Below are 27,586 nucleotides of genomic sequence, written 5' to 3' on the forward strand. Positions count from 1 at the left end.
GCACTTGAAAACTCTTTAGTTGGGAGGTGTAAACACGGCTGTGTCTAGTGTTTACAAATTTCGTGAAGCAAGGAACCGAAAATAAACATTGGCATTCCAACATTTGCGCGAGAAACATACCCAGAAACTTCAATTAGTTGATTAAGAACTTTAAGATTGTCACTAAATATCGTCTTATGTTTTGGGGGTAAAGACTTGTTACACAATCTGCACGTGGCAATTGTTTACATTTTTTATATTTACACGTGATCATCGTAAAGGCTCTTTTTGGTTGGATGCAGCCAGTTACAACTGTGACAAATTGAAATCATTACATCGTGGATCCTAAATTCTATCTTAATCCGCCAAGGGTGGAGAGGAGGGGACTGAATCGTAATCCTTGGCTAGCGAAGATGAATCGGAGTATATTTCACTCGGCATCAACCATGTAATAATTATATATGACCTTTGAAGAAGTTATACTGGCATCCTCCTTTATTTATAATCTATGTTTACCTTCTTTTCAAATCTCTGAGCCTATAAAACAGTCCTTAGTTTTCAACATGAATCGAAAGCTTATTTTTCAGGCTAAATTTAAAATGGTTAGGTGATTTATATATAAACATATATCAGATAAGCCAAAAACAAATACATTTTTCAGTTATATTGTATGTTATTGTACTGAAACTAAAAATAATTTGGACCTAAAGGCTTTAGCTGTTCATTTTTGTTGTTGGTATTTTTTTGATACTCACAAAATTCAATCTATTTTGCTCCTTTTAGTTCCAGCGCACCTGACGAGCATAACTCGAGAGGTTTGTATAAGTCTATAAACAAATCAAATTGGATTTTGTTTTGTTTTGTGATGGCATCGTGCGTCTGATAATGAATAATTTAAAAAAAAACAGATCATAAAATATATTTTCAATTAATACTTTTCCAAAGCTGCATATCATTTTAAGTAATAAAACATTGCCACCAAAATAAAAAAGAAAAACCGAATGCATAAATATTTAAGATATGTCTCCAGTGTGCAGTGCATTTTTCCTTCAGTTTCTTTAAGAGTAAATGGTATAACTAAAATGTGTAAGCGTTTTAAAAATATACAATATTTATTTCCTTTTTACATTACAGTCAAAATAGAAATTGAATAAATGTTCATCGCTTTACTTGGTCGGAACCAGATGCAAAACATTTAGATGCACATAAATCATGCTCCACTTTACACATGTCATAGATATCGTCTGACTCCCTGGAACAAGCTACAAAGTCAGGCACACAGTATTGGGAATAACATTCTGAAAAATGAAACATGGAGTATAGTCAATATAAGCTTTACATAAAGGTGCTTCGTTAATGTTATTTCAAAACTCATTGGTATACAATCTATGTATTGACCAGCTTGGGCATAAATAATCGCATGTAGTTTAAAGAAATTTATTTTACTTGAATTTACATTCCGGTGTCTTTTCTTATAAGATATGTCAGATGTAGATTTGACCTGTATATGGGTTTTGCTAAAATGTCGCTTTTTGTTACGCTATTGCAGAATAGTCAATATTTTACCAATGACCTTGAATTATTCCACTTATTCTTTCAAAAGGTATCAGCTCAAATACTTTCGCAAAAACTAAGTAGGAGCTCACTTGGCATACTTGAACTTGATGGTTTGATTTTTTTAACCACTTTTAGGATGTTTGTTCCCATGTATTTACAGTCCTTTAGACTGTCGTATCTTTTGAAAAAGAGAAACAAAAGATACCAAAGGAATATTCAAACTTATAAGTCGAAAATAAACTGACAAAGCCATGGCCAAAAGAGAAAAAGACCACAAAACAAACAACATTATACCTCTTTCAAGAAAATCATGATTTGAAACGGAGGCCCTTCAATATCGCATCAACTGGGAGATATATACTCCATATACAGACGCTGTTGGACTATTGCTAATAGAAATGGAAAATTCACAATTGGGAAGCTGAAATCATTTCTTTTGTCGTAAAAGTTTGTTCTTAATCGATCCTCATTGCCAATTTCTGGATGCAAGTCAAGATATGAGGGAGACTTAACTGTATCTGTTGACTTGAATCTAGTACGTTTTATTATGATCATTCAATGTGTTTTCAAAATGTGACTTTAGGTGAATCTTAGGTAAATCCTCGGAGATATTTAGTCAAACTTGTATTTCAAACTGATAACATGTTTTAAAGTGTATATTTAGGGAATCACAAGTACTCAAAAAGGGCCTACATCAGGTGCAGTGTAAGAGTCTCCTGTTATGCTTGCATTATCCTCCAAGCGAATCCGCACTCCGTTTAAATGTCGCAAACGAGCGTATGAAACAATCGGTAATTGAAAAAAAATCAGTCAACTTTTCTAGTATCTTAAGATAGAGGACTTCAAAAACATGTCGTTAGTGAGTTGAGACACAGACGCGTCGGTTAACTAATTCGTGTTGATGACCGTAAAACTTATTTAATGTTGATTTAAGTCGATTTCTTAATAACTATGATGGATGGGCTTTTGTTTGAGAAGCATAACCCTGTTGTTGAAGTCCTTGAAAAGAGACCATGTATGAGGTCTCTAATAATGGACATAAAAATAAGAGAATTTTGATTTATTTGTAATTTGTAATAAAACTTTGTTTTTATTGTTAACATTTGTCATTCTGTATTATATATGAACTGGTGATATTTACATAAGTTATCGTACAATATAGTTTCATTTCTTTGAATTCCTTTAAAACAAGAACTTACTGAATACATTAATAACCTCTTCACATCCTCTGTTATTTACTTGCAACGAAATATCTGCAATAAAGGAAAATATGATATATATTGCGCATAATGAACACATTTATTAATCATCTCTATAAGAGGTCAATTAAGTAGCCAAAGATATTTTAGACACCCGTCGTATTCAACATACATAAAACTAAGTAATAAGTGTATCATGCTAGGCGTTTTCCCCATTGATGAAATGTCTCCAACAGACACTTCTGTGTTGTGATTCTTTAACTGTTGTTTGTCTCTTCGTCGTTTTTTTATTTTTGTTGAGGCATTGTCGGTTCGTTTTCGACTAATGATTTGTATATACCTTTGGTATCTTCCGCCTCTATTTTGAATAGATTACCTAAGATGTTTTAGACAAAACCTTTCGGAATTTTGGATCCTCAATGCCCTTCAACTTCGTACTTTATTTGGCCTTTTTCACTTTTCGAGCGTCACTGATGAGTCTTTTGTAGGCAAAACGCGCGTCTGTCGGACAAATTCTTAAGCCTGGTATCTATGATGATTTTATTTACATAATGTAGATATTTTCTATATAAATGATTTTTATCAACCACTTTGTTAAGAAAACAAATCTAAATTGATTTCATTTATTATTGTCAGAGCTGATTTTATATTTAACAGCGGTATACTACTGTTGTCTTTATTTAACACCTATATGAACGATCTGATTCATTATTTTGTATGGTTTAATTGCCAAAACGTGGAACTTATTGGATAAACAGTAAAATAAAAAAAAAATACCGAACTCCAAGAAAAATGATAACTTCACTTACATTAGCATTGCTTTAAACATACAAAATATGCAATCTACTAATACAAATAATGATTTTGTAGTAAAAATTGCCATTTTAAATATAGCCTCACACTTAAACTATATCTTACACATTGTCCCAATTATTGTCAGGGAACAGTAAATGGACTACATCACAGATTTTAATAACATTTTTCATACAATTTTGGCTTGTTGAACTATAACTGAAAATCGAAAAAATAATGCATTTTTTTTCTGAAATTTTCTGAGATTCTTTCTTTAAAAAAATATGATGTTGATACATAAACTCTGGTTTTAAGTCAAGATCCTATAGCCACTGTAAAAACTAAAAGTCAATTATTGTTACCCAGCTCCAAAAATCATCGGCATTATAAATAAGAGAACTAAGACATTGTTCCCATAAAACGACAAAACCATCACCGCTCTAACAACTCAAGTATAGCATTGTTCAAATAAAAATAAAGACTAGTATAGCACAGAAAACTATAGCTATATAGCACAGAAACTATAGCTAAGATACTGGTTTACAAAAAATAAACAAAGAACTCAAGTATGGCATTGTTTCAATAAAACAAACTAATCTCAACAATACAGAATATCAAAAATTAAGCATTGCGAGCTGTCTAATGAAAATCGATGATCAACATCAAACTTAAACCAAAAACTTAGATATTTGAAAAATTCTTTAGGTACAAGTTTACTGATTTTAGTATATTGTTATATTTTTTTGTACTTATGAAATCAATCAACTCGGAAGGAATGATTAAACTTTTATTCTTTTAACGTATCTCATTGTTGGAAGTAAAAGCTACAAATACGTAATCAGCTTCTAAATCCGGATTATCAATAGTTTGATAAAATGCAGACGGTACATATCACTGGTGTTTTTACCCTAAGCCTTCCTGTATGGAATTCCTCTGTGTATCATTAAAAGGGATTTAAAATACTAAAGCTTTAAAAATATCTAAACACATAAATGAAATTTATCAAAATAAGTAGATGTGATATGATTGTCAATGAGACACTATCCACAAGAGACAAAACAGATGTTGCGTTTAGCATATATGGGTCGCCGTACGGCCTTCAACAATACCCAAACCCACACCGTCAGGTATTCTAAAAACAAAAGGCCCTGGCATGACTAAATGTAAATCAATTCAAACGAGAAAACCAACCATAAGTGTATGATAAATTTGGATAACATTTGTTTAACGATGTTCAAATCTCATCAATCGATTAAGGAAATACAAATCAAGGTAATAACAAAAACTGATGGAATTACATGAAGTCCAAAAGTAGAGACTATGTGCATTAACAGGGTAAGCGTCTCCTGCTTTAAAATCATCACCCGCCATACGAATCCACACTCAGTCAAAATTTCATAAATGAGAAGTAGGACACAATTTTTATGGATTAGACAACTATTCTGGTATCCAAAAATTTAAAACTGCTAAAACATGTAGCTAATGAGTTGCAACATAGACATGTCATATCTGTCAAACAATTTATAATGGTGTCCGTGAAGTTATATAGTGCCGTCTTCCTCATTACTCCTTTGAATAAGTTTACTTGTGTAAGGAGCATATCCCTGCATAAACATTCATTGAAAAACAAATATGACACATACAGCAACCAATGACAAACCATTTAAATACAGGCTCCTGATTTGGAATAAGCACATACTGAATGAGGAGGGGGTAAACGTGTTAATGAGCTTTAAACCCTCTCACTAACCTTTGACGATTTTGTGATAGCAAAACATAAAAACACACTACTAAAATCAGCATGGAAACACGTGAGTCATCAGATCGGTATGAAAAGTAAAAACCAACTAATAAGATTTAAAAAAGACATGAGACACCAAGTATCGATAGAAGAGTACTCGCAGTTTCTGAATACAGTACAAATAAACGCAAGAACACTTAGGACAGAGCAATACATAAATATATAACTAATACTAGTACATACATCTTGTTTGCCTAGACTAAAATATAAATCAGTTTCTCTAATTCTTCGTCAATTTATCCCTTTCTGCACCCATTGTATGAAAAAAAAATTAATCAACAATGGTTCGTTTGATCTCAGTTCTTCATTGGTTAAAATCCGATTATGACGTCGAATTTTCTTGCTTTCCTCTGAATTTTCTATTGTGACGGCATGAAAAAAGGCGACCATGTCTGATGACGTCACATAGAAAGAACACATCTTTTTGCAGATCATTCGAAAAGAAGGAATAAATTTGCCAGCGTATTGTTTGAAAATCATTAGAGAAACAGATTCCACCACCAAATCTCGTGTAATACGATATTTATTCACTCTCGACAGTTAAATTTTAAATATTTAAAACGCGAGTCGAGCCTCGCGTTTTAAATTTGAAAATTTAACTGTCTCGAGTGGATAAATATCGTATCACACTCGATGCAGTGGTAGAATCTATATATATAGTGAACAAATTTAGTGTTGAGTTATCAGATCGGCAGTAAACACAAACAGACAAAATGACAACAGACACCAAGCACGGTAGTTCTGTTGGCTTTATTATACTTCACAGATTGATGAATTCCACTAATGATTCACCATTTGCGTGTTATGAACAATTAGTACAAAATTATTTTGTACAGTATCAGTAAAATAATTGAAATAGTATTAAAATACAAATAAATATTTGTTCTTTATTGAAATAAAAGAGATAAAACACACAGTGCTTTACGACCTATAACTTGCAGTTACAATAAATAACACATTACTGACAAAAAGTACTTAATGTGAATGATCAAAGGTTATGAAGGAATAAAATCGTTAAAATTGGACAAAGTTATCATTGTTTATATCAAAACATATGCCATTCAAACTGATGTTTTTATGAGAATATGTCTTCTATTTATTTGCCGTACTCTTTTCATTAACTTCTTGAAATGGTCCTGCATATTACCTAACCTTTTTTGTAGACATCATTTGGAAATTTAACCTCCCACACCAGTTTTCTGAGCTTGATTAAGGTTAGAATAAATTAGAAAAAACGAAACATAGCACCAGTTTGTATTTAATTTGTTTTAGGAGCATTGCAGAAACATAATGATGAACAGATTCAGATAACATTAAGGTATAGAAATTGATTTATTTCATTCACACTGGCACTGGGTTAGATACTATGAACGTGAAACAATACAATTGAATGTTATAACTAAAACAATAGTAATAAAAATGGGCAATATATATAGTTATCAAAGGTACCAGGATTATAATTTAATACGCCGACGCGCAATACTATTCAATGGAGCTGTATTTCGAAAGTTTTTGCAGGGTAATCAAATAATGTTATGTATCACACATTGTTGTCAATATAATGGAATTCTATGCGACTGTCATACAAGTGAGAGGTTTAGCTAGCTATAAAACCAGGTTTAATCCACCATTTTCTACATAAGGAAATGCCTGTTCCAAGTCAGGAATATGACAGCTTTCCATTCGTATGATGTGTTTGAGCTTTGATTTTGCCATTTTTTAAAGGACTTTCCGTTTTGAATTTCCTTTGGAGTTCGGTATTTTTGTTATTTTACTTTTCACGAGACAGATATAGTCTCAAAGTATGATTTAAACGGTTCTGCCAGTCCTTTGGACAACCATTGATATGTATAGGCTCAAAGTAAATTACCGATTATATTGGCCCTTTTGTGATACTGAATAGCTATTCAAATAACAAATACTAATCATAAAAATGTTTTTGTCTGGCATTCAAACCCAATTCCATATTTGAAAAGTCCAATGACAAGCAGCTTTCAACTTGAGGTTGTGCTATTTACAACCATCATGTTTTCTTCGTATCTCGATGAGAAGTTAATAGTTGCATACGATATTCTTGCCAATTTGAAATCTTCACTTTACAATGGTAAGTTCATGATTAGTCTTCTTATGATGTGGCTAAGCTTCGATTGGTTTGAATGAGTTATGAAATTGGGCAAACGTTAGGAATGGGAGAAGAAATTTTATAGTGATGATCAAAATCCGAATTGAATTAAATAGCAGTATCTGTATTGTAAGACCTGACTGGTGAATATATTACTATAAAAAGACTTATCAAGTGATCAGAGCTTTGTACTTTAGGCGACGAGGACGTCGAGGAATCAATTTACTTCCACCTCTCAGAATTAAATTGATTGCCTTGAGAGAGTACAAATATGTCATAACTAACAGTTTCGTGTGTCAGTCTAATCAAGGAGATCCGAATATTATTGCCGTCATGGTAAAATCGACATTTGTTTTTAGTTTTTAGTATTTGTGTTATATTTTACTTTCACAATCACTTAGACTTTTTAACATGACTTATAATAATGTAATTGAAACCAAAATAAAAAAATACACGAAAATTTAAGAAAAAAATAGTAATAATCGTTTGCCATTAAAAAAGAAAACTGTTCTCGCAAAACCTGACATAATTTATAATACTGGGAAGTACTTCATTTTTGGAAAGGTTAAACTCGCGTATCCACTAAATTTACCAATGGTCTTAAACATAACAACTTATATGGATCAGTTGCCACATTTTTCATTTGATAGTTTGTTAATTGACTTTAATTTTTGAAACTTTTACTACATACTTACCATTTTGGTAGTTGGGGACGTTTTCTAAAGATTTTTTACTCCACCATGCTGTAAAAAAAACCACTATGTTACTTTAAAAAAAATAAAGGTTATTGTGTTGTACAATACAAGCGTTATGCTTGTTGAATTTAGTACAAATGTAATACAGTTTAGATTTTCCCTTTTGTTTTGTTTTGTTTTGTTTTGTTTTGTTTTGTTTTTTTGTTTGTTTTGTTTGTTTTTTTTTTTTTTTTATCTATTTGCGTACTTTTTTTTATATAACAATAAAGAAAATTCCGAAAAACTGCAGTCGACTTTGCTAATATTTTGACTAAATAATTGTATCGTGTATGATTGTATTAGATTGGGTCATGCTGTTGTGCTGAAACATCTGTCAAAAAATAAAATCAATAGAATGTATGTACTTTAATTGTATTAGAAAAAATTCTTATTGCTATCCTGTAGGTGGGAGAAATCGTTATATGAATCTTGTAGGAGAGATACATTTCTTATCATAAACCTTGTAGGAGGGATATATTCTTCTTATAAACCACTTCATTTTAAACGGAGAAGGGTTGTAGAAAACAATTATTGCTAGTATATTGAACTCACTTAAAGAATTAGCTTGTGTATAAATTTGTTCGAAGCAGACTTAATTCAAGGGCTATTACTGCAAAAAGCAATGATGCTCACATAATAAGTTAACTTCCGCTTCAAAGATGATCTAGTCTTTTAATAATCATTGATTAAGAAATTACCTCGATCTTTTTTTCTTTATCAATACAGTCAATATTACTTAAAACATAAACAAATAACTAATAACGACAGTAAACAAATAGTTCACCAGACTAACTGTAGAATTTAAATTATAGATTCAATGTCTAAATGGTGGGGTTTCATTTTCAGAATAGTAATACAACTGTGTTTTGATATTTTACAAATACTAGTCATTTCTTTGAAATGGAAATATATTACGCGACCACAATAAATTGCTTTCTCAAAAACTACTCGTGGTCAAAACACACTTAGTATCTCATAGATTATCAGAGGAAAATTATCAATTGCCCTATTCATTCCATCTGATTTTGTATTCTTCAAATATGCTGTTTAATGAAAGTCTAACTTAAATTTCACTCTCGCGATAACGTGAAATAGTGAATAGAGAATATTTTTCTAAGTTTCAGTGTTGGACAAGAATAAGAAACGTGACGATGACCAATGTTTTTCCGTATAAAATAATCGGCGTCATATTTCTATATTCCTAAAGGTCAATATATGTTAAAAGATACACAGAAGAATATCAAGTAGATTTTTATAAATATTAAAAAATGCGTATATCCATTTTACAACAAAAGATCTAGATATAATATTTCAAAATGTGAATTCGGGATAATTGGGTGTTTTGATTAAGATGCCACGGCAGTTTATCGATGTTATTCCTGTGAAATACTTAAATACTAACTTAGAGGGAGGAAATCTGAGGTGAACGAACGAATAGTATGCAATCATCACGTGTCATTCGGATATAGTCTAGTCATAGAATTGTATATGTCATGTACTTTTATTACATTGTATTTGCCGTTGTCTCGTATATGTTCGTTGATAACATGTTTTTATAAGCTGTTTTTCAGCTTTGTATAACTAATAAAAGTTCTAAACCTTATCAGCGGTTTTTTTACTGGAAAAATTCTACTCCAATACTCGGCTTAGCGGAAGACTTTTTGTTGATGTTAACCTCGTGTAGTAACCAATAAAAAACTGGCAAAACATAAATCCATCAGGTTTGGTTGTCAATTTTTTTCACTTATTTACAATCTGATCTTTCAACCATTAAATTATGTGTTATTTATATATTTTGATAGTAAAAGATGTAATATATAAGACAAGTATCTTAAACCATCTCATATAAATATCTTGTGTTCGTTTATCCAGTAAAAACTAAGTAATCTTTCGAAGATTGAATTAAAACGCTTCCTTCAATACTAATGCGGTTTTTTTACCTGTATAGTTCCGCAGAGGTTATAGATGACAATTTAGTAATCAGAGAGGTTTGTTTCGTGCATTCATTTAAAATGAACTTCATACGTTCATTGAATTAAGTTTCATTTATACGGACAACCTGATTTCTATGAAAGCCAGACTTTCTCTTCAGAGAAATTGTGCTGACTAATTTCGTCTGGTTATGGTTAGAAACCAATCATAACTGTTGATAGTCAACTCAACAATGAATATAGCTCTAAATGACAATTATCACATAAACCTTTTTTAAATTGTTGTACTTTATAAATACTTTTCTAAATGCTGGACAGATTGTAATGTGTAGTAATTGCAAAAGTAAATGATGCCCTATGCAGAGAATGTTAAACAGAAATCATGGTAAAATAGTTAACAATTTATATCATAAACAACACTCTTATCTTTCAAAACTTTTTGGATATACATTCTCTGCGTAGATTTTCAGCCAACCTTTGTCAAATCTACAAGATTGAAGCTAATAAGTCGAATACTTCAGCATTTTGTGAATAATTTATAGAGCATTTAAGGATGTTCGCTCCTCTTGTTTTTTAATTTTTACCAGATATTCGGAATCCTCTGGTTTTATCCATGTAGTGCCATTAAAAAAATTTGCCCGCAAATCCCTACTTTTCTTTTCATATTTTTATTACATATAGTTTAAAAAACCATATTTGAAAATCTCATACATGTTATTTTTTCATAGTTTTTGAGAGAAAAAAGGTGTCAATGCTCATTTTATGAAAAATCTAGAGAGAATTACTTCCCGCCAAATTTTCAATGGCTTATATCTTGAAAACAAGCACACGGACCCTCCATTTTTTTCTGCTTTTTAAGTTCCTTTATTCATATACTTTCAATTTATAATAGTCTTTTAAAAAGCTTGTTATTTTGAAACAGAGTAGCGAACATCCTTAAACCGAAACTCAGTATAAGAAATATATAATTACACCGTCTCTTTTCATCATGCTTTGTCCCTTTTTATCCGTTGTTATTGAAATCTTTTTTTTTTCCATTTCAGTTACTATATGTTTCATTTCTTTTTTTAATGGTCAAATAAGCCTTGTATGTCAAATGTACGGAAATAAAAATGATGATCTTTGAAACTTTAAATGTAGATTTTCTTTGGAAAAGATGTCATTTTGTAAACAATTTTTGTAAGTTTATCTATAATCTCAAAAGACATCACAGGATATATTTTGATATGATTATACTTGTTTGGACTCGATTCAGATATTTGATATTGTCTTGTATGTCTATCTAAAACTGCAAGTCTTTGGATGTTCAATGTCGAGAATACGGATACTTTATGTTTGGTAGAAATCACTATAAAACACGCCAACTTTGATAAGTGATAAAGGCTTTCCTAGATTAGTATTCATTAAGTACGCACAATGGATACGCTTTACCAACACGAACACATACCGTTGTCATCAACATATATATTGATATTTTTTTAGTCCAGTGGTGGTTAGAACAGAGATAAAAAAAAATATATCAGATTAAAGTAGACAGTAGTTTAGCGATATTCAAATCTTATACATTTATTAAAAGGGTGACAAAAGAAGCCGGATGAGCATTTCGACAATATATGGTTCTTCAGTGATGCTAGTAGCCAAAATATTTGGAAATCAAAAACTTATAAAAAAAAATGAAGATCTTAGAAATAAAAAAGTATAGGAAATCGTGTGAACTCTAAAATGAGCGAGTTTGTCGACAGCGTAAACGTAAACGTAGACTGCTATTTAGTTCGATTTTAAGTTACCTAGTGAAATCAACGTAATGTTACCTTAATTGTTTCTCGAGAACTTAAACAAGGTCTTTTTTCTTTTTCATACATCCTTATCTTTTGGTCTCTGTTGAACGGTTACATCATTGGCAATCATACCATACCTCCTTATTTTCATGTCAATATAAGTGACATTAAATTGTTTTCTGCTTTTTTGTTTTTTGCTTTTGCCTTTCAGGATTTTAATTCGTTGGCTTTTCAACGAAAGAGAAACAACACTGATAACTGGTATCATCGACGTCTCAAATTTTATGAATCGTGTTGAAAAAGACATAAACAATATGTATTCTACTCTGGTGTCGATGATATATATATAAAAAAAGTTTGGAAAGCAGTAAATATAAAGATTGAAGAGCACAAAACTGATAAAGCCTTACATTTGGCCTCTGGAAGAATGCTACCCCCAGAAACGGATAGTCCAATGACATCTAATTAACCGAAATTCCGTCTTTTTTTTTCTTAAATGCTTGGCCGGCTGATGTCAGAGTATCATCTCCTGTTTTTGTTGCAAGTTTTTTCTTTAACGTTCTCTCGCGTTATTGCACTTTACATTGATTGAAATGAAAAAACGCAATTTTCTAGTCAAATCAAAACCGATTATGTCACATGTTAAATATGTTCTGTAATTACATTCCTCTGACATCATGCAATAATAAGCTTTGTCAAGAAGTTGTTATTGACGTTGAATTAAAACGAAGTGAGAAAACATAGAACAAGACGTAGTTCCTGACATTTTTTTACTTAATAAGCATTTAAAGTCAATGTAATAAGGGAATATATATTCGCGTATTAGTGAATTATCACTTTGGTACATTCACCTGTTAAATTTTTTTTATAAGCTATTGTATAAGTAATTAGACACCACCCGATAACAAATGTTATGATGGGTTTTTTAACATAGACACTACGATAGAATAGAATAAAAATGTACATGGAAACAGGAACTATTTTTAAAAATTCTGGAATATATCATATAGGAAAGCTATAAACAAACGCATTGATGAAAATATGGAAAATTCTCTTTTTTTCTTATATCTTTCCAATGTAATTATATATGGTATTTTTTTTAACATTAAGATAATAAAAAACCTTGAAACATCGATAACAAAAATAATGTATATAATTTAAAATTATCATGACTTAGGACTGATAGTAAATCAAACTTGAAAAGTGTCATACAGTAATTAACACAAATCAAATGCATATCTATATATGGTATTCCAACGTCTACCAAAATAGCGTAATAAATTGCGCAGTAATAGCCTCAGGACTGAGTTGCACTCACATCAATTAACGTTAAATGTCATTTGAATTTCAGGTGTTAATAAAATCATTAACATGTACACAATATATGTAAGTTACATTTTAACACAATGTGTTAATTAAATTGTTGACAAATATACAAAACCATTTAATTTGCGCTTTCACAAAAAAATTATTTTAGCTATAACAGTGTTAATTGGAAACATTTCGTATATATACTTATGTTATTACTGCATGGACTAATCTGATTGCATCAATAATAGCGTAATTTTCCCGTGCAATGCCAAAAATGCCTTACCTGTTTTAGATTCACAAGTATTAACAGGTAAACTCTTAACTATCCTACTGCCTGTCGATACTTTTATTATGGCATTGCACAAGTCATGTCTTCTTTGACTGTCAATGAAGTTAAAACACTAAATCCCTGGGATGTGTTTGAGTTGATTTTAGTCTCTGATGCATGATTTTTTATTATTAATTGTTTTTGGCTTTTAACTAGCTTTCAGTAACTGCGAGTACTCTCAAATCGTACTTTCGTGTTAATTTGACCTGTTGATACAATTTGTAATACATTTTTGTTATTCAATGTTTACTTATTCAGTGTTATATCTAGTCTTACTATTTTTTATATATACCACCTTTAATAAGTGTTTATTATGACGATAAAATTTTCACTTTTGTTCTCTTACTAGGAAAAACAACATTATTTATTTTGTAAAAATTATTTCCGTACTCCGTGTATTCCTTACAATAAAATTATTTTTATTTACCTGTGTACGTTATTTTATTTGGCGGCATTTGTTCCAAGGTTATGGTTGTCTTTCTGATATTGTTAAACATCTAACTGCCTTGTTTTATTAATTTTGTATTTACATTGTGTCTTAGATCAATCGTTCAGTGTTTGTTCACATGTTTTTGTTAATATGTCTTTTGATTGAGATAAGCCATTTCAATTGATATTTTATTGTGTGTCTTTCTATGTTGTGATGTTACACTATTGTTTCAGGTAGGGTGAAGGTTGGCGCCTATTGAAACGTTTAAACCCGCTGCATTTTTTGCACCTGTCCTAAGTCAGGAACCTGATGTTCAGTGGTTGTCGTTTGTTGATGTGGTTCATAAGTGTTTCTGGTTTCTCGTTTTTTATATAGATTAGACCGTTGGTTTTCCTGTTTGAATTGTTTTACACTTGTCACTTTTGGGGCCCTTTATAGCTTGCTGTTCGGTGAGAGACAAGGCTCCGTGTTGAAGGCCGTACTTTGACCTATAATGGTTTACTTTTACAAATTGTGACTTGTATGGAGAGTTGTCTAATTGGCACTCATACCACACATCTTCTTATATCTAAGTATTTAGTGGTATAGTAAAATTGCAAGTGTAGTTATATGAGGATAATTTCTAACTTGTCGGCAATTGTAAATGCTCCCTTTAATCCTACTGCCTTACAGTTTTTATTTTTGAAATAGTGGATAGGCAGTGATACTCGTCACGTTTTCGTATCGACCCGAGTCAATTTTTTAATGATGCAGGCGACGTCATTCATACAATCAAACTAGTATCGTAATGTTGCGACTGACTGACTGTGAGAGGTTTAGCTAGCTATAAAACCAGGTTTAATCCACCATTTTCTACATTAGAAAATGTCTGTACCAAATCAGGAATGTGACAGTTGTTATCCATTCGTTTGATGTGTTTGAGCTTTTGATTTTGCAATTTGCTTAGGGACTTTCCGTTTAGAATTTTCCACGGAGTTCGGTATTTTTATTATTTTACTTTTTGTGTACCCCTAAAGAGAGTTTTATTAGTGTCATTTGTGTATAAGTAGGAAACATTATATAAAGTTAGATTTTTACCCGCTCCGACTGAACTAGTCGTCATGACAACTACGACTGTATTGTTGTAAAACTTATGATAGATAGATAAAACGATCTTATATAAAAACCAAATGACGTCACAACTGTGTAAGTAGATATAAGAAGATGTGGTATAAGTGCCAATGAGACAACTCTCCATCCAAGTCAAAATTTATAAAAGTAAACCATTATAGGTCAAAGTACGGTCTTCAACACGGAGCCTTGGCTCACACCGAAGGTTTGATTTACAGTATGAAAATGTTCTATCAAAAAACAAAATTTTTGAAGCAAACAATAGTGATAAAACTTATCGCATTACTATAACAATGTATCAATCAACAAAATTCATACAAAAGAACATGCAAAATCGACAACACTGCAACAACAGAGATAAAAAACCAATTGAATATCAACTTACAGTTTCTTTTTTCCAGAGACAAAGGATAATATTCTTCGTCTGATATACTGCGCGCTTCTGTAACACCTTAAATATAGAAAAAAAAGACATGTAAGAAATAAGAGAAGCGTATAAGCATTTTGAGGGCTATTGTGTTCTTTTGACCAAGGCGTTGTCTCTCTTTCTTCGACTGTGGTTTATAATTTCATTCTTGTTATAATCTTACCCTTTTTAATGCAATCAACCGATATCGTATGTATCTACTTCCTAAGGCATTTCTCCGTTTGATATCTATCGAGGTCACCTTTTTTAGAATAGTTGATCATATTCAAAACTTGGACTGACAAAGACAAGGTATATAATATGCGAGGGTTTACGTAATCTTTTTCTTTGTACCGAAGTATATTTCAAACCTTTGTTTGATATTGCCACTACTTCCCACACCTCTCATCCAGCTCTCTTATATAACCCTTGAGTATAATATTTTACAAATTTTCTCCATTCTTCTTAGCACGAAAATCCTATAAGATCAGTTTAAGAGGTTTTCTTTTTCAGCTTAAATCTCCTCTTGATGTAGATTTGTTAATGGTTTTCCACGGTTTTCTCATAAAATCATTGTTTTACTAGTTCATGACACTACTTCGTGGAGTTTGGATTACTACAATTTGTTTATGAAGTAAAAAATTAAGAAGCTTAAAAGTTAATCAAATATAGGATGCAATTAAGAATTTCCAGCATGTTTGCTAGAACTGTTGAATATGGTGTTTAAACCAATTTGACATTAGATGATTATGACAACAGTATGATTAAGAAGTTCGTGCTGTTTCCGAATAATCTTAAACGGAGCTCTTTGGATTGATCTTAATAGCCTATGTACAGTTAATGGGAAGAGAATAATACGTTGATTTGTTAGCAATGTAAAGATCAGTATTAATCAGGATCTTTAAGATGGAAAAGTCTAGGATGATCCCTAAATAATGTGTAATCATTACAATTAGGATAGGCATAATTGACTAGACCTTGTTTTCTTGTTTAACATAGTTGCATGAGTTTAAAATTTATAGATTGATAATACAGTTAAAAGAAAATTTATTTTAAGTAAAAGAATGTCTGAAATAACGAAGATTATTAGGCAGCTGTATAAAAATTTTTTATACATTCTATTCTAGAGCCAATATCAAATATGAATAAAATGAGATGTATAATATACGTCAAGTACACAAACCCCAATAACATCATAAATCCGGGGAAAAAAACCTGTAGAGATAAACATACGGTCCTCCGTAGTAGAAAAGTGTGCACCAAAAAGGCAAATTAAGCATGGTAAATTCAACAGGCTCTCAGAGTTATATGCCATGTCAAAATTTAAAAGATGTAAACAAGAGTAATAAATGACGAGACAGGCTCATTAACATGCAGCGAAATTAAACTTGTTCTTTTTCGATACTCGACTCTCCTTTATGTGATAATTTTTTATAAATAAATATATTTTTTCCGCTAGTTATTATCTCCGGAGAACCTTATTACAAATAGGACAGCATTTAATCGCAAACATCACAAAAGTACACCTCAACGTGATTACTGTATTTAAGAAATATTTGAATATAACAGTAATACAATGCAAAACTTCCAATTCACCGTTTCAGGTTCTAAAGGATTGTTGGTATTTCATTGTTCGTACCCACGAATGAAAATAACGTCACGTCATTGGTTCAATTTCCATTGTTTAGGACGTTAATACCTAATCACAACGTTTTGGTGTACGCTTGTGAAAATATTACCCAGAATTCATTAGATTCTGGAACGGCGAATTTAAAGTTCATGCAACTTGAAAACAATAGCATCATATATATTAAGAGCTATTTGTATTTAAAGAGTATTTTCTCAATTCGCAATTATTTTGCTATTGTTAAAGGTAAATGAATGCGGATAAATAACATTAAGCGGTACCGATTTCAATAAGCTAAATACGTGAAATTGATATCCCAGATGTTTGTGTAGGGGATATCTGAAAATTTAAATGAACCCCCAAAAAATGGAAAAACTTACAAAAACTTTTCGACCAACCTATAACCAAATTCAGATATCGTGCTGTACAACTAGATAGTAACTACTCATGGACACTAGGATAGATCCAGGCGTCATTTACGGGGACACCGAGACCGTATTATGTATACTACGGGACGAAAGTTGAATGTTGTTCGAAAAGAGGATTAAAACGTTAGCATTAGGGAAAGGATATTTACTTTCTCAAATAATTTCTTTTTAATTTCAATGGAAAATGTCTATCAGGTTTCTTTTTTCTTGTCATAACAAAGTACTACAATGTACTACGCTAGTGATGCCTTCATGTACCAAGTCCAACAAGTGATATCGACCTCATTGAAATAATGATAAGAACGTTATTAACGATAGACATCAATTCACTAGATAAGTAATGGTCAATGCTTAAACATTAAAACTAATAGAAAATTATAGTAAATCTTTTTTAAGGTAGTATGGGTATCTTTCGCCATCTTGGATTGTAAATAACAGAGAACCTAAGGTCCAGATTTTCAATCAAATTAGCAAAATTTGATGAGGAATACAGATAACTAATGTGATTTTTCATTTAAAAGAATGAATTTATAAGATTTTAACTTATAAATATTAATATTTTTACAAGCGTAGATTATTTTTGCTTGATTTTTAATGTTTTTGAATTGGCATCTTAAGGGGAGGTTACTCTGAAATAGTGCATTTTCTGAAGGAATCTACATGAAATTTTGCAATTTGATATTTTAGCCGGAAAAAACGTACGGTGACCCTGTCTTTTCTTTTGATATTCTCAAAGCATTTTCCAAAAGCTATCTTCTCGTATTTTTTTTTTACAATTCTATCATTTAGTTTAGCTTCTAATCACATAATGATGTTTTTTTCTGTATAATCAATACAAAATGTGTCATTTTGTCACAACCTGTAGCTTGAGAAAATGCTCGGTGACCTATAATTTTTATTATATTTTTGAACATATCACAATATATACTACGTTTTGGCAAAGTATGAACAAATTCTATCGTTTTTTATATATACTTCCGTACCACCTTAACATTGTTTGTTAACCATTTATTTTGTCGGCATTGATACAATAATTTTGGTGCAGTCGCAGCTCCTATCTGAAAGAGAAGCGGAAAATACCAAAGAGATCTTCAACCTCATATGTCGAAAACAAACTGGCAACGCCGTCGCAAAAAGAGAAAAACGACCAAAAGACAAACATCGTTATACAATTATACAAAACACAACACAGAAAACTAAAGATTGAGCAACACAAAAGGGGGTTGATTTTGTGAATTGACTTTCAAACTTTTGGTTACTATGAACTTAGATATTTCGGTTTCATCAAACCGTTTATGTGAGTATTTATTCAACTTTTGGTTGCTATGAACTGCGAAAGCTACGTGTAGGTCTCAGCACACTGTTTAGGTGATAACACATACATCCCCCTTCCGCGGAATTAAAACATATTCAATAACATTTGAAATATAAGCATACGAAAGAGAATAATGATCAGGATCTATACTTATGATAGGTAAAAATATCAAGCAGAAATTCTAACTACTGTGGTATGCTCAATTTTAGGTTTACCTGGATATAAGATTATTGATTCCTGTAAGTATATATAGTTATTATTATACGATTAAGATTGAGTTTCAGTTTTAATACAGAAGGAAATAAAAAAAAAACATACGATATCAATGTTAGTTAGCAAGACACGTGTTTATGCAAACAGCCTTTATCAGATACGTTCGAAATCACACATTTTCTTCGGAAAATGCCTGTACCGAGTCAGTAATATGAATAAGAGAAGCGTAAGATACCAATGGGACGTTCAAACTTATATGTCAAAAAATAAACTGGCAATTCCATGGCAAAAACCGAAAAACGACCAAAAGACAAACATCACTATACACAACACAACACAGAAAACTAAAGACTGAGCAACACAAAAGGGGGTTGATCTTGTGAGTTGACATTTAAACTTTTGGTGACTATGATATAACTTAAATATTTCTGTTTCATCAAACCGTTTATGTGAGTATATATTCACCTTTTGGTTGCTATGAACTGCGAAAGTTATGTGTACTTTTTAGGGGATAACACATACATCCCTCTTCCGCTGAATTCAAACATATTCATTAACATTTGAAATATAAGCAGACGAAAGAGAATAATGTTCAGGATCCATATTTGTGATAGGTAAAAATATCAAGCAGACATTCTTCCTACTGTGGTATTCTCAATTCTAGGTTTACCTGGATATAAGATTATTGATTCCTGTTAGTATAGTTAATAATAATACGATTAAGATTGAGTTTCAGTTTTAATATAGAAAGAAATTAGAAAAACATACAATATTAATTTCAGTTAGTAAGACATGTGTTTGTGTAAACGAACTTCATCAGATACGGTCGAAATCATACATTTTCTTCGGAATTCATATTCAAACATCCTACTAATTCCTGCTTCAGCTTTTCAAACTAAAGCGCAAGGAAGATTTTGAAATAAATTGCCCTGTGCACAAGAAAGATAAATTCCAAACAGCAGCTTAAAAGTTTATAAAACATACAAGAATAAAACAAATTTCTACTGATACTTGGTTCCAAACAGCCACGTTGAATAACTCATTATATCAACACATCCCATTTTTATATGCTTGAAAATTGAAACGTATAAAGCGGCATTTCTGTTAGATTTTTGTATGTTTGCTTTCAGTTTTTCATTAATCATTCTTATCCTTACGTTATAATATTACATGCGGAAGGCTGTCGTTACTTTTTATATATTTTTTGATTTGATTCGTTTGTGCTTTTTCTGAAGAGTTCAGTCAAATACCAGTAACAAAATGCATATGACATTTTTAAGAGTGTCACTAACGTCGATGGAAAAGATAGAGATAGATATGGTAAATAAAGGCAACAGAAGTTTACCGGTGTTCAAAAGTCGTAAATCGATTGAGGGAAAACAAATCCGGGTTACAAACTAAACCCGAGGGAAACACATCAACTATAATAGGAAAACAAAGGAACAACAGGAACAAAGAAGTGCAACAAAACCAAACGCCAACATACATAGAAACGAACTATTTGATAACAACTGCCATATTCCTGACTTGGTACAGGACATTTTAAGAAAAACAATGTAGGGTTGAACCTGGTTTAATGGCTAGCCAAACTCCCGTTTTATGACAATGCTAAAAAATATCGCTAAAATGACAACACTACGTGACAGAAATACAGCACAAACACACGCAAGAACATTCATCACAGAGAAACGCACAAACAAATAATATAATAGTCGACACAACATGTAAACCTGGTAAATCTAGGGATATGATTGATTTAAAGTCTTTTTACTGTCTTACCATTCAAAAAGAGGCATGAAACTATGCAATAAAAATGAACAGATATTGCTTTAAGAACAAATTCTTATAGTTATAAACTATTTGAAAGTCACGTCCGTTACATCTACATAATTTGAGCTTGACTGATGAGTCTTTTGTAGACGAAACGCGCGTTTGGCGTACAAAATTTTAAGCCTAGTATCTATGATGAGTTTATTTATATCGGACATTTTTTGTCCATCATTGTTTTTTCTGTAATGTCTGCTTTAGACAACTGGTTCAACCAAAGTATAATCAAAAGAGTAGTTTTAATATCAGCATGTCTTTTGCGATTGATTTTCCCTTGAATTTTCAAACATAAAGAATATTATACACATAAACGTAGGGATGTAACATTTAATTAATAACTGTTTTTATTTCATTTCTTAGGTTACACGATTTGTTCCTATTTTTTCAAATGTTTTATTCTCTGATTCGCAAAATGTTTATATGTTTTTATACTGAGTTGCAAAATATCACTGACAGTATTAAATATTTTAAAAATAGCAAAATTAGATCAAGTGTTTAGCAGCTGTTGCTTTTTATATATTATGAGTTTATACTTTACTGAATGTCAGAAATATGATGGAAGTCTTTCATTAATATTATAAGAAAATGTCAATTTATGGTAATACATTTAAATATAGTTTTTTTTTTTTTTCTATTTTTTTTTATTTAAAATCAATATTTGCTGAAAGCTCTGAAATCTTATTTCAATATCTTAACAAAGGCGTTTCAATTTCCCCATTCATAATTCGTACTTCCTTGCCAACCTTTTTATTTCTGACGCTTTATATTTTTATTCTGAAAAGTTAATTAGCAATTCTCTGTACTAAAATAACATAAACAGATGAACCGGTTTACGAGGATTTACGTTAAGTTTGTTGAAGTTTTATGTATATCAAATGTTGTTTTCGTTGATATCTTACCGATTCAGATAGGAAGTGATATGATCGTGCAACCTTCGATTATTCCTGCTACATTTAATTTTGGCTTTGCCATGTTGATATGTTGTCAAAAGATGGACTTCCCGTAGCAAGCACTATATTTTTTGATGGCTCACAGTAGATTAAACTAACACTGTATAATGTCTTTCCTTATTTGGACAACGGTACACTACTGTTGGCTAAATTTACATTGTGTAATGTATATGTGATTGGGCTCATGCCTATTAACCACATACTATTTCTTTCATAGGGGTTGTTGATTCTTACTCAAACGATCTACAACAATACATTTTCAGAGCAAAACGTTAGGAAAGACAAAGGTCTATAAATACATTTGGGAACTATATAGACATAATTTGAAAACCACATTCGTTAAAATTCATCTCTTTATGAGGAGTTAGAACTTACGTTCCTATAGTTTATAAAGAAGGAGATATTGAACAAACTGTTTTACAAAGGGTAATCAACAACTGTACTAGAGCAGACAATACTCTAACAAGGCAGATAAAATGTTCCTATATTTAATAAGGTAGGAGATCCAACATGCTGTAAAAAAAGGAGATAAAAAATCTTACTTGTGTTGAAAACACTTTTGCAAGACAAATCAAACTTTTTGTAGTTTATAAATTTTTATGTTTGTATCTGTCATTAGTTTTTATAAGGTAGGAGATCCCGAACTGCGTAAAAAAGGAGATACAAATCGTACTCGAGTGGACAATTCTCTAACAAGGCAAATCGAAATTTGTTATTTAGTTGGAGCGTTCCTAATCAAGGTAAATCCAGATAAAACGCTTCGAACGAACTTAATTAACAAAGTGGTCAGTATTTTGGTACTCACATCGTTTATAACATACCTATCTAAATCATTGACTATTTGCAAATTTAGAAATTATCAAGAAACTAAGGTTCCAAATCCCTCAGGCAAGTTAATCTTCGATGGATTTGGCCATTATCTGTAGATCCCCTAAATGCTCAATGCTCAAGAAATTCGGTACATATACGTCCTTGGCTTTTAAAAATTTGGCTTGATTTATTTATTGTACTTGAGTGACAATACGCTAACAAGATACATCAAAATTCATATGGTTTATTATTTAGGAAAAACTTCACTTATGTAGACACGACTCTAACAAGACTACAAAATTTTTTTTTATAGAATTTATAGAAGTTTATAAGGTTGGAGATACTTAAAGTGGGATAACATTTTGTACTTTAGTCGACATTGATAGAAAAACAAAGAATATTGGATATCCATCCATAACACAAAATCAATACTTGCACAGCAAAAAAAAACAACAAAATGTAAAGGAACAGCGCTATTATTGCTGTTCTTCTTCTCAAAGTCATAGTGAGGCATGCAACACGGAGCAAAAAACTCTCACCTCACTGGAAGTTTAAGACGGTCCCTCGTCTAACATGGCCATTCATAAGTTCGTACAGTTTATACAGTATAACTGTGTAAAATTGGTCAATTATCGAACTTGTGTATACAATAATTTAAATGAGAGTCGAAAGATACCAAAGGGACATTCAAACTCATAAGACGACAACGCCATGCAAAATAACAAACGACCAAAAGACGAACAACAATATACAAAACACAACATAAAAAACTAAGGACTAAGAAACACGAACTCTACCAAAAAATCTCAGGTGCTTCGGAAGGATTAGTAAATCCTGCCTCACATTGTTGCTCATGTAAGTACAAACCCGGTGATGGGTCTAGTTCGGCAAGTCACATTCGATGAAAAGAGGACGAAAGTGTGGTTACGACAACTGAAACATATCTGTCGTCATCACTGAAATTAAATTCATCACTGAAACAGACATTCCATAACGATCAACATACTCGTGAAATTTTCGAAGGGATGATTTCAACTTCTTCATTTGGAACTCTTTGTTTAACAGCTTCCTTGTGGGTAGCAATCATCTATCAAGGAAGTCATGATAGAATATGCATGCTCTGGAATATCAACTGGGATATAACTCCTCAATATAAAGGCGCTGCTGGAATGTTTGCACATAGAAATGGACAGTTCACAATTTGGATGCTGAAATATTCTCTTTTGTCGTAAAGTTTTTTTCTCCACCGAAGGTATGAAGCAGACCTAACTGTATATGTTGTATCTTTTATTTCAAGTTAGATGGTATAGTTGTGTTCCACATAGTCTTAAACTTTGAAAAATTTATTGAGAGAACATCATCTTATAGCGGAAAGTGAAATTAAAGGATAATGCTAGCTTTTTTTTACATTCTTCCAAAGAAGCTCCTGTATAAATTCATCCTTTTATGACCATAGGAACAAGTCGGTAAGAAGATGAGCGCATTTGGTTCTCATTGGAATGCCGATTATTTGTTGAAAAGCACGTCCTTCAACGTAATAAATATGTTAAAAAAGATATATCAACAGTTCCTATAGTTTATTAAGTAAGAGCTGACTTTGTAAAAAGGAAATAAAAATTTGTACATGTGTGGAGAATACTCTATCAACACAAATTAAACATTTTTATTGATTATAAGGTAGGAAATACTCAACCAACTGTGCAAAAATGGGGATCCAGAATTGAGTGAATAATTCTCTAGCAAGCCAATCAAAAAGTGTTTATAATTTATAAGGTAAGATATACTGAATATGCATTTAGAGGGATAACATATTGTATTTGAAAGAACAATTCTCTAACAAGACAATCAAAAGTTCCTATAAATTATAAGCTAGGAAATACGCAACCAACTGTGAAAAAGGTGGATTTACAATCGTATTTCAGTTGACAATGCTCATAAGACAAATCAAAAGTTTATATAATTTATTAGGTAGGAGATACTGAACTGTACAAAAGAGGCATCAAAAATTGTACTTATGTGGATAATCCTCTAACATGACATTTCAAAAGTTCCTCTTGTTTATAATAACATTAACGGTACCAATTTTACTGTAGATACCACACTGTTTTAAAATTGGGATCAAATATTGTACTTTTGAAAAATATTTTCACAAAATTAATCAAAATTAACGAGACATTTGTACGTAAAAATAACAATGGACGAATACAAACAACCAAAATCTTAGATTATAGCTAAAGGCCATATTCTTCAAAACTCACTATGATATATTTGTTCATGAAGGTGCAGGTGGAAACACGTTTGCAATCATTTTGTATGATATGAATGTCAATGATACCTTCTTTTAGTCCCAATTCAGAATTTCCTGTATAGTCGTTAATAGCTCACAGATTCGGACTGGGGTGTCTTTAGTTTATCTCTCAACTGATTATTATTATTAAGATAAATGTTATCATTCGATATAGAAAAATCTGTAATCAAAAGAATTAGCGTATATATCTTCGTTTTATTTTTGAAATAATCTTCGACAAATTTGGCTTCACAGAAATAAAGGAATATATTCACAAAAACCCGTTGTATGCTTTGTGCCCATCAGTATACCATTGGTTGCTGAAAAGACGTGATCAGTGAAAGATGAGGAAGTATTTTCCCCAGATACATGACATGTAGGACTTCGTTTTCAAACTAGAATACGTAAGATTAACATTAGATTCAATGATCATATTTTCATCAAGAAAAGAGATATAAGCTGTTTAAAATTGAAAACGTTGATACTACTACCACATTTAGGATCTTAAAATAATTTAGGTAAATTTATTTAGGAATTCACAACGAGCAAAGTAGTACTTTTAACTGCTTTTAGAAGATCTGTCAACATTTTTCGAAGAGATTTGGTGGACCTCTTAGTAGACTAAGTGATAGACCATCGTATGTATTAGGAACTGGGTACTTAGGGTATCCTATGAATGAATTGGTGGTCATCCATGTCTCTTTTTTAATATACCAAAGAAAGATAAAACAAAATTGTGGTTTTAAATTATTGCATGCCACATTTGATTTTGATTACATCATTTACAAATATTGAATGATCATAGTTTCTTTCTTGCAGTTCAATATTTTTAAAAATGTAGGTTTTGTATAACTAGAATAATAAATTCCAATTAAACATTAATACGTTACAGTATTATTTCTCAAACTAGGCTAGGAACCAGTAAACGATATATATTTTTGGAGAAAAAAATATTACATGTTCAAAATAACAAAGTTCTCTGTGCCTAGTTTTTATTAAATATTGAAATTTACTTTACCTAGAATGCGAACATGGGGAAGTATCCACTAGCAATGGTAGCGACTAAGCTGTAGTAAATAAAACTGAAATTGTTACATTCGAAATACGTTTTTCAATGTTATATATTTATTAGATATTTGAAAAAATACAATTTAGTATTTCAACTAAATTTTAAGTAACGATTTTTAATTGTTTGAAAACATTTAAATTAATAAAGAAATCATACACTATACCTTAAAAGTTTACTTACCAATCGGACAAACCAATAACATCCATATTAGAAAACAACATGAAAAGTATACCATTTGCAAGTAAAGTTCTGATTTTGTCCGCATATTTTAGTCAGTGTCACTGGTATAAATATCTCCTTTTTATGATCTCTTTTTTCGTTAAATAGTTTTAAATATTCACAAAAAATTGACGAGTGAAATCCAATAATACGTCTATATGATTTTAATTCTTGAATTCATCAGCATGTTTTTGATAGTAGATTATGTTGACAATACAAAGTCGTTTGCCTCTGCTACGTCTTTTTATTCCTACGTTTGTGTGTGCGTGTCAGTTATTGTTACCACGCGGCTTTTAAACATTCGGAGGATGTGATTCGTTGTTGAATCACTTTAAGGTGTCATGAAATAGGTGTCATTAAGGCGTAAATACACTAGTGATAAAAAAAGGACGATGAATACCTGCAATTAAGGGCACTGGTTAGAAATAAGAATCTATAATGACAAAGGGAAAGCAATTATCTATACATCTCATATCGGCTATATTTGTGATTTAATGATATTTTCATTAGCTTATAATAACAATAACATAATGTCTGTTTCTGTTTCGATTTGTAATTAATACATAGTCTTGTGAATGAATGAATGAATGATCGTATTATTTTAATTCAAAGGCAAACTTTAAGAGAAGATATAAACTAACCCAGGACATATATTACGGAATAAGAAGATAGTCTTTTAAAGAAATACATTCACAGAACATCACCATTTCGTTATTATTTAGACTGAAAATATTTCACAGATTTCAGTACAATTTACATAATTATTACTTATCTATTTTATTATGTATAGTATTGTTTTAGTATAAAATTTCATCTTTTGTAAATGTAACCAGTTGCGATTGGAGCTTTCGCACACATTCACTAACCCAGAAGTTCATAAACACTTATATATGATATGTGTTACATTTTAATGTTGTGTTTCTGTTGTGTCGTAGTTCTCCTCTTATATTTGATGTGTTTCCTTCAGTTTTAGTTTGTAACCCGGATTTGTTTTTTCTCAATCGATTTATGAATTTCGAACAGCGGTATACTACTGTTGCCTTTATTTATATATATATCTCACAAAGCATGTTACTAATTGTAATGCTTTTTTGTTATTTAATGTTTACTTATTCAGGGTTATATCTGGTCTATATTCCAGCTTTGATAAGTGGTTGGTGTTACTATACATTTTCACTTCTTCGTACTATGAACATCAAAATTATTTATTTTGTAAAAATATTTCCTTTCTCCATTTGAATTGTACACGTATACCTAACAACAAAATTATTTTCATTTACCTGTTTTTAAAGTATTTGCAAATGGCTGATATTTTTGTTCAAGCATATTGTTTTTCTTAAATTGTTTAACATTTAACAGCAGA

General features: G+C 31.2%; 2 protein-coding genes across 6 annotated transcripts in view; one reads left to right on the top strand and one right to left on the bottom strand.

Annotated features, from left to right (window-relative positions):
- The window catches only part of LOC127727247 (40S ribosomal protein S21-like), a 1,096,693-nt gene that overhangs the window by 942,824 nt on the left and 126,283 nt on the right, over positions 1-27,586 (top strand). The window lies entirely within an intron of this gene.
- On the bottom strand, positions 883-26,534 carry LOC127727245 (uncharacterized). Its single transcript, XM_052234727.1, has 5 exons — positions 26,185-26,534; positions 15,458-15,523; positions 8,146-8,193; positions 2,736-2,789; positions 883-1,277 (listed from the first exon to the last, which is right to left on the bottom strand). Exons 1-5 carry the CDS (start codon positions 26,267-26,269, stop codon positions 1,138-1,140), a joined length of 393 nt encoding a protein of 130 aa, XP_052090687.1. The 5' UTR covers positions 26,270-26,534; the 3' UTR covers positions 883-1,137.

Source organism: Mytilus californianus, unplaced genomic scaffold (genome assembly GCF_021869535.1).
Source record: "Mytilus californianus isolate M0D057914Y unplaced genomic scaffold, xbMytCali1.0.p SCAF_19, whole genome shotgun sequence".
NCBI classification, from domain to species: Eukaryota; Metazoa; Mollusca; class Bivalvia; order Mytilida; family Mytilidae; genus Mytilus; species Mytilus californianus.

Bases quoted from the DNA above. Each gene is read 5' to 3' on its own strand.
- LOC127727245 (XM_052234727.1), bottom strand. From the start codon at position 26,269: ATGCGGACAAAATCAGAACTTTACTTGCAAATGGTATACTTTTCATGT. The intron at 8,194-15,457 runs GTAAGTTGATAT...TTTTTTTTACAG, and splicing joins GTCTCTGGAAAAAAGAAACT to CATGGTGGAGTAAAAAATCT. The intron at 2,790-8,145 runs GTAAGTATGTAG...CCTTTATTGCAG, and splicing joins CGTCCCCAACTACCAAAATG to ATATTTCGTTGCAAGTAAAT.